The sequence below is a fragment of the Chionomys nivalis genome, chromosome 14 (assembly GCF_950005125.1).
Source record: "Chionomys nivalis chromosome 14, mChiNiv1.1, whole genome shotgun sequence".
Classification (NCBI taxonomy): domain Eukaryota; kingdom Metazoa; phylum Chordata; class Mammalia; order Rodentia; family Cricetidae; genus Chionomys; species Chionomys nivalis.
This window is the reverse complement of record NC_080099.1, coordinates 42,346,372-42,354,929: the sequence shown is the minus strand read 5'-3', so window position 1 is coordinate 42,354,929 and position 8,558 is coordinate 42,346,372. Positions and strand designations below refer to the sequence as shown.

Here is an 8,558-nt window from a genome sequence, read left to right as displayed (position 1 = left end):
CACAAGGTGACTCAAACCATAAAATCTTCAAGCTCTGGCCTGGGGTAGATTAGGGTTATTGACACAGAAGCTTGAATCAGGACACTCTTGTAAACATCCTCTGGAAACAAGGAAAGTATGAGGAGGCCAAAGGATGAACGGAGCCCTGAGAAGCATTGCAATTCCTAAACCTCCCTAGAGTGAGCTAGCACCCAGGGAGCCAAAGTCCAGGACGCCTCCGTCCTGCTTTCCTTGTATACTTGTAAGTATAAACTTGTGTCTGAATTGCCTTCTGTCCTGGTAGCATTTGACACTGTGTGATGAAAATGTCCTGTGTACTTTCTTTCTTTCTTTTTTTTTTTAAAAAGAGAACTGTCTTTATTGTTTGAAGCATAAAAAAGAGTAAACAAAAGTTGGTATTACATTTCATTTTTTATGTAGTCTTCTCAATGAAGGTATAAAAGTCCAGGGCCTCTTAGTTTTGTGAGCTTGTAAAAATGTCTAGACAGTCACACTCACAGGACAGAAAAGGCATTCACAACACGCAGCGACAGAAGATAAGCCCAGGTACATAGCTGGAACTATTGGAGAGAATTCTCAGTTCCCACCCTGCCAGGCCTTCATTTTCTCTTCATTTGCAGGCCGTAGGGAGCCTTTGGCCCCCTCAGAGACGTGTGGCCTTTGTTCTCCAGGCCCAAAGCTGGCTGCCTTGGATTCGCCTCTTTTCGACTTTGATTTCCATTTGAAGATAAATATGCTTCACTTGTGACCAAGGTCGTTTGGAATGCCTGCCTCCCTTTCATTTCAAATCACAATTCATTAAGATAAAATAGAAGATGCAGATTTTTTTCTAAATAAAAATATGCCGATTCAGCCACCGGCATCGCCCTAAGCGATAACACACGTGATTCATTTGTATCTACATGAGTATATATTTTCATCATTCTGGCTTTTGGGCACACTGAAATCATACAAACATAATCTCTGTGAACTCTGAACACAGAGCTCAGTACGACGCAGTGTGTTTGCTCAGGCCGCACTTGTAACTCAGGCCGTGTGGGTTCTAGATGCCGGCAAACAAGGAGAACTCTCGTTCTGCTGCTGTTGCTAATTAAGCCTATTCTCGCTGTGGAAAATTCTCCGGGAGCCTCTTTCCAGGGCATTGATAATAAGGGGGTAGTTTTTCTGACCCGAACGAAACATGAGGTAGTATTTTCTGAGATGCTACCTGGAAGGAAGTGAATTATTTCGCATCAAGGGTGTGTTCATCTAAGAAATACATGAATTACCTTCAGGGACTGCCTGAACATGGTCAATTGAAATGATTTAACAATGGAATCTAGAGGTCTGGTTACTTTCCCGGTGGGGATTTGCACTTTGGATAAAAACTGACATTTCAAATAATATGGGGGGGGGATTTAAATGCTTATAATTTCATTACTGCAATTATAACTGGGAGGAGCTTAAATTGATCCTTGACACTGATTTATGTGTTTAAATTAGTTCTTAAAAAATGACTTCAACCTTTTGTTCTGTTGCTCGCCCTCCAAAGAAGCTGTGGTAATGAGTGCATGGTGGGGGTGGACCGCCTTGGCTACACCTGCCTGAGCGTCTGAATAGGTCTTCCTTTATTGGTTTGTGCTCACACACTTTCTCAGTCAAGTTCTCTGCTGGATGACATTGAAAAGCTTTTGCTGATTCTCAAGGCAGCCTGTCAGCTTATCTTCTGTCAAAGTTAGTCGCTGCTCCAGAATTGAAACAGTCTGTGTCAAGACGTTGAGCTGTTCCATGATGTGCTCTAGAGCGTCAGTCACAGCGAGCGGCACGCTTCTTTGGCTCTCCAAGGGGAGGTCACTTAAGTCTTCTGCTTTCTTTTTCACAGTGGTTGCTGAGCGCTCTGGTATTAAGGAAGGGTTCAGGAAATACCCACAAATGTCTTCACCCTTCTCTGGTACAGCTCGGCTAGCAGAATCTGTTGTTGTGGTAGAATCGAAAGAAAGGACATCCACGACAGGGGGAGAGGAACTCTGCAAATCCATCACCTCAAGTTTTGGATTAATTTCAATAATCTCCTTCTTCTCTTCATGGAGATGCGGTGATCGTGGGTAGATGTCAAGAAGGTGTGGAGAGGACTCGAAATGCAATCTTTTGAGGTTTCTTTTATTAGGATCTTTGCAGTGCAACTGACTGAAGTTGGCCCTCCATAGTAAGACCTGGGCATCCGCACCTCCTGATGTAAACAGCTCTCCATCCCTTGAAAATGCAACAGTAAAGACAGGACCCGTATGTCCTTGAAGTGTGTATATGAGCCTTCCTCCAGGAGATCCAGAATCTTGAGTGTCCCATCAGAAGAGGCCGTGACTAGGCTGTTTCCCGAAGGATGGAATGATAGACAGTTCACACTGCAGCTGTGAACTTGGTAGTGCTGGAGTAATTTGTTCACTCATATATCCCAGATTTTCACCGTATGATTAGAACCCGCTGAAGCTATGCATGTACCATTAGGGTTAAAGTCCACAAAATTTGCAAACCCTCCAGAATCCGAGAAGTTATTGACACATTGCTTGCTGGCAGTATCCCAAATTTTAATGGTTTTATACTCACTACATGACACGATTAACCTCCCGTCGGGTGAGAATTTGGCGCTGCGGACCCAGTGTGTGTGCCGGCACAGGGAGTAGAGGAAGCGCCAGCGGAACATGTTCCATACTTTGATCGATTTGTCTTCAGAAGCTGTAACCAGAAGCTGGCCATCAGCCGAGAAGGCCACACTGCAAACTGGAGCCGTGTGTCCCTTAAACTCAGAGGACTTCCCTCTCCTATCAGGAACCCAGAGCCTATCAGTTCTGTCTCGTGAAGCAGAGGCTAATAAGTTTCCTTGTGGAGAAAACTGCACGCTGGTCACAACGTCCTTGTGGCCCACATATCTGTAAGCTCTAGTGTTTGGCTTCAAACTCCACAGCATAAGAAAGGTGTCCCAAGAGGCACTGGCAAGTTGTTTGCTGTTGGGGCTGAAGTCCACGGAAGTGATCGCAGCTTTGTGGCCTTTAAAATAACGTTCCAGAATCGGGTCCTCCCGGACAGAGGCCATGCGGGGAGCGGGCAGCTCCGGGGCCTGAGGGAGCCAGGGAGGGACGGGGACGAGGGGGGACCGTGCGGCGCCCGGAACCGTCAGCTCCGAGCGCCGGCGCCTCCCGGTCTCCTGTGTACTTTCTTATGAACATATCCTGTGGGGTCTGTTTCTTATTGAAGGCTCCACAGTTGGCGATTACATTTTGCTTTTAGGTTGTGGTTCCCCCCCCCCCACACCTTTATTTTATGAATATGGACTGACACAGACCCAAGTTGGCACTGTACAAAGACTCTCACTGCACAAAGAAAAGGTTTGGCCCTCAAAAGTCACAAGTTATGGCCAGGGCAGAAAACTCTCTGAGCCCAATGTTCACACCCATTTTACTATGTCAGCTGAGATTTATACCAATTTTATTTTTGAGACAGGATCTTTCTCTCTCATGTATCTCAGACTAGCCTCAAGTTCCACATATAGCTGAGGATAACCTTGAACTTTTGATCCTTCTGCCTCCACCTGTGGAGTGCTGGAGTTATAAATATACATCAGTACCACATGCAGTTTGTGATGTAGGATTCCTTTCTGCATGCTGCGAGTACCACTGGTTAATAAAGAATCTTCTTTGGGCCTATTGCAGTGCAGAATAGGGCAAGGTGGAAATTCCAAGCAGATAGAGGAAGAGAGAGTAGGTGGAGTCAAAGAGGCATCGTGTAGCTGTCGCAGGAAACAGACAAGTTAGAACGTTGCAGGTAAAACCATGAGTCTCATGGTAAGATATAATATAATGAAAATGGATTAATTTAGAGATATAAGAGCTTGCTAACAATACACTTAAGCTATTGGCCAAACAGTATTGCAATTAATACAATTTCTGTATGATTATTTTGGGTCTGGGCAGCTGGGAAATGAACAAGCAGCCTCCAGCAACAGTTTATTTGGTGCTAAAGATGAAATGTAGTGCTTCATGCATGCTAAGCACACATTCTACTGATTGAGCTATACATCCTGCTCTGTAAAAGTTTTTGTGGTGAGAATTATGAATGAGCTTTTGCCACTCAGTGAACTATTAGCTTCCATTATATGTGTTCTGACATTCACAGAGATGTCTCTATGTTTCTCCCTCCCCTCTCTTTCTCTCTCTCAATAATACTGGTCATCTGGACCACAAAAGCCCATTGAAATATAGAGAATGTTGTTTATTGTTTTAGCCTTTAAGTTATACAGGTATTAAGAATTATAGATCAATAGTCATCTATGTTTGCCATACTTATGGTTAGACATTAGATACATAGAGATTATATTCTGCATAGATAGATAATTTTCAACCATTTCAAAGAGCTGTAAAAAATGGAATTTAAATAGCTTAGGGTTCTGCTAAAGTGAGACACAATTGCTCCTGGCAGCACCAATCTATTCCCAAAAGAATGTTGAGCACTAAAGACACTCCATTTAGAGCATGTTTTCTTCTTGGCAAAACTGACCTTTGGGCAAAGAAATGCCTATGCCTCAACCACTGATAAGATACATAGCATCCAGAAATGGATAAGCAGGACTGTCAAATCTTGCCAAGACAGGGTAAGACAGTTTTGAAAAAGTTCCTGCCTTTGAAAATGGTCTGTCAGTCATTCTAGGCCTTAACCAAAGTTGGTTGCTTCAATGTTGCAAATGAGACTTTGGGTGATTGTCCAGGTAGCCAGTTGTCTCCGTCATTTGTTGCACATTTTGGAAGTTGCTTGATTGCACTATTTGCTTGCTCAAGTAATATTATTGCCTTCTCGGGTGAATGGGGTTGAAGACTAGATAGTTGTAGTTACTTTCCTCTCATGACTTGGCCAAGTTGTTTATCTTACAAGACTTAAACTAGTTAGGATAGGATAATTATTGAATATATTTGTTCTTATTGTATATAATTTTGTATTACGTTTAGAACTCTCTTGTTTAAGCAAAAGGGGGAGGTGCTGTTGGAAGTCTTACAGCTTGTGGTTACCTGCCTACTGGGGCATGGCCTCTTTTACTATATATGCTGATGCAGAGCCTACGTCCACCCTTCTTCCCTTCTTCCCCAGCTGCTCTTTTGGATTGCTGGATTCGATCTCTTTTCTTGGTTCAAGCAGAGAATTTTGATTTGTGAGTTTACCCCTACATAAATAATCATCTATTTCTCAATTCTGAGCTAGTGTGGGATTGCTTTTAAGCATCCATTCCACAGTACTTTTTCCAGTCTAAGTTTCCTCTTTACTCATCCAAATGCAAATATTCTTTGTTAAGCTCCTTTAAATCACTTTGATTTCTTTGTTCCATATCCCTTAACTCCTTATGTCATACCTGGCAAAATTCAACCATAATCAACATAATTCTAGATGTGCATTGACTTCTATGCAGATAAATTTGGGGGAAGAAAATAGGGCACCCATATTAAATGGACACATTTGAAATTTGTCATCACAAATATCACATGACATAATGACAAATCTACTCACTTCTTTCATATATTAGCATTCTTATTCCTCAATGCAACCAGTGCACATGTCCTCTTATTCCTCAATGTCTCCTATATTTTCTTCCCCATTTTCTATTGATTTTTCCTTAGATCTCATGGGTGGGCAACATGACCAGGGTATTCTCATTCTCCTATTCCCACTCCCAACAACATACGTACCTCATATACTGTGTGTGTTCTTTCCTGTGAAAATTGAAACAGTATCAGTATGTTTGAGAACTCTTTGTTGGCTCCAGATCTCATTGCAATACCTTTGTTCTAAGTACTTTTCAGTTAATGTCTTCTCAAATGATCATAAACAAAAATGTCAGTTAAAGCTGGATATAATTTTTAACTAATGTAGACATACACGTTCCTTTGTTAATTAATCGGAGAACAAATATTGCAATTTCAGATCTTTTTTGTATAGAATGTACTGTATCAACTATGAATTTGGTTTAATATCTTCTAGGTAGGAACTTAAAATATTTAAGAATAGTTTTACTAATATTTTTACTAATTTACCAAAAATTTTAGTAAATTTGAGTTGTCTTGTTCAGAATAATAATACAAGAACATTTTTAAGTAACTGGTTAGTAGTCAGGTAGTGGTGGTGCTCACCTTTAACCCCAGCACTCAAGAAGCAGAGGCAGGCAAATGTCTGTGAATTTCAAGCTAGCCTGGTCTACAGAGCAAGTTCTAGAACATCCAAGGATGCACAGCGAAACACCATCTCAAAAAACAAAACAAAAACAAAAATATTAAAAAATAAGAAAGAAACTGGCTAGATTCTTCCCAAACAATCATCTTATTTCCAATAAAATAACTGTTCAGTACCATTATTTGTTTTATTATTAAATAAAACATTTATTAAATGGCCAGTTACAGTAATAAATACAGAGGCCATACAAATGTCTGCCATTACAAAGCTCAAATACTAGGTAACTTGAACACCAAAAATACATTTCTTACAATTCTAGAGACCCAAAGTAAAAGATCAAGGTGTTGGCAGACCTGGCTTCTCTCAGGGTCCCCTCTGGCTTGTGAGTAGCTGCTTTCCTGCTGAGCATTCCAATGATGTAATGACCTGTGCAAAATTTTCTCTTCTTATCAGGTTACCACCCAATTGAGCTGGGCTCTCGCCTACCTGTCCTCCTTGAGACTCACTCAGCTTTAAAGATTCCTCTCTTCAAATACAGTTGCATTGAGGGTTAAGGTCTTACATTCGGAACAGAAGATGCTCCTGTGCTGGCAGATGAGGGGAGAGGTGGAGGCCCGGATGCTTGGACAGATGGGCAGAACAAGCCTGCGTTCCTTGCTTGACTGTGCTGTCTCTCACGCTGCTTTATGGGCGTTCAGTCTTGGTGAGCTGATAACTCACCAAGCTGATAATTCCTAACTCCCGTGTCTTTTCACTTGCTCCCTAGATCTTCTTTCTCCTTGATTTTTAGGATCAATTATATAGTCTGTAGAGCTCAATGTGTAAATACTTGTTCAAAATTATGAAGAATCTCTTGATGGGTGAGCACAAAGTTCAGAGTCTAGGGCAAGGCGTCTTCGGTGTGGGTCCTCCGTGACCATTAGGCCACACGATTTTGAAGGCCGTCTTTCAAGCCTCCTTCCCTCCCAGGTGTATAGACCCAGTTTTGCTCTAACACAGCTTTCAATACAGTCCAACTCCTCCCCATCCCAACTTTTCTCTTTCATCTCTGTTCTAAATGCAACATGAATCCAGTGTGTGAAAGGAAAAATACCTAGTTGGGGAGAAATGTGCTGTGCAGTGAGACAGGAAAAGAAATGGAATCAAGAATAGAACTCAAAAAAATCTGGCAAGGAGAAAACAAAAATACTTGGTCAAGCTGCAGCAGGTGACAAACACCCTGTGGCTTGGGACCCTAATTTTTATGGTACCGTCACTAATCTTCCAATTAGCTTTGTTCATAAAGGGATCAGACACACAGGGAGATGTGGTGCTTTGTAATAACTAATTAACTTCACCTTTATTGTGGTCATGAATTTTCATTCTTTTCCTACTGCCTGGGTGGTGGGGTTCATCTTTTATTCCAGATTCAGTGCGTTCACTTTTCATAATGTGTATAAGAACCGAACTGGATGTGCTCCTAGTGTTTCTTTGCCCACCTCTCTCCATTGGCTAGATTCATATGTGAGGACTGGAAAAGAGCTCACTGACGGAAAGTCTGGAATTTGACTCTTAGTGCAAGGAGGATTAGGCCAAACTCCAAAAAAAAAAAAAAAAAAAAAAAAAAAGCAAAACCTTGAGACAGACAGGAAGAAACTGTATGGCTACCATGTTTGACTGGCCGAAGGTACCCTCCACTTACCTTCAGGCGTTTCTTCAAACAGCATGTTACTGGATGTGATGCTTTCAAATTTTTAAAGCTTTCAGTCACCACATTTATATATTTATAGACTCTTTTTAGGGTGTCATGGCTGCCTTCCTTGTCTTCTCTAAATTCCCAGTAATTTTTTTTTTTTTAATGTCGTCTAGCTCTGACCTATTTTGCTGACATGGACTTCTTGGACTTCTACTTTGAAATATCCTCTTCCCAACTCAAACTACCCATTTCTAAAACTATGAAAGATAATTTATGTATTTATTTATTTGAGAGGCTGAAAGGCTAGACTGTGAGTTAGCTGAGGTGACATGAAGATTCAGGGACAACATCTTGGTGCCATCTGTTCTTAAGCAAACTTTGGTTCTGAAATGGAGGAAACCTTTTATATTGTTATCAACAATGTTCTATACCTCCTGTGGCTGAGGGGATCCTAAGGCTACCTTTAAGATAGATGGTCAGGATGTTGGTTTTTTTCTCAGCTGTCTGTGTTTGGGAGTTTGTTAGCAGGTCTGTTGTGGGATATTTGTTTACACTGTGTGAAGATGTGTCCTTGTGATTGGTATAATAAAGAATGGAATGGCTAATAGCTAGTCAGGAGAGAATAGGTGGGACTTCCAGCAAGAGAAAGGAACTGGAGATTAACTAAGGGTGCAAGAAACACCAGCAAGACACT

General features: G+C 41.5%; 1 protein-coding gene across 1 annotated transcript; it reads right to left on the bottom strand.

Annotated features, from left to right (window-relative positions):
- Nucleotides 1-1,395: 1,395 nt before the first annotated feature.
- On the bottom strand, nucleotides 1,396-3,119 carry LOC130886766 (POC1 centriolar protein homolog B-like). The gene is given in 2 exon segments (XM_057788870.1): nucleotides 1,396-2,296; nucleotides 2,299-3,119. Coding segments are annotated over 2 exon segments (1,431 nt in total). The 5' UTR covers nucleotides 3,071-3,119; the 3' UTR covers nucleotides 1,396-1,637.
- Between the last annotated feature and the right edge of the window lie 5,439 nt (nucleotides 3,120-8,558).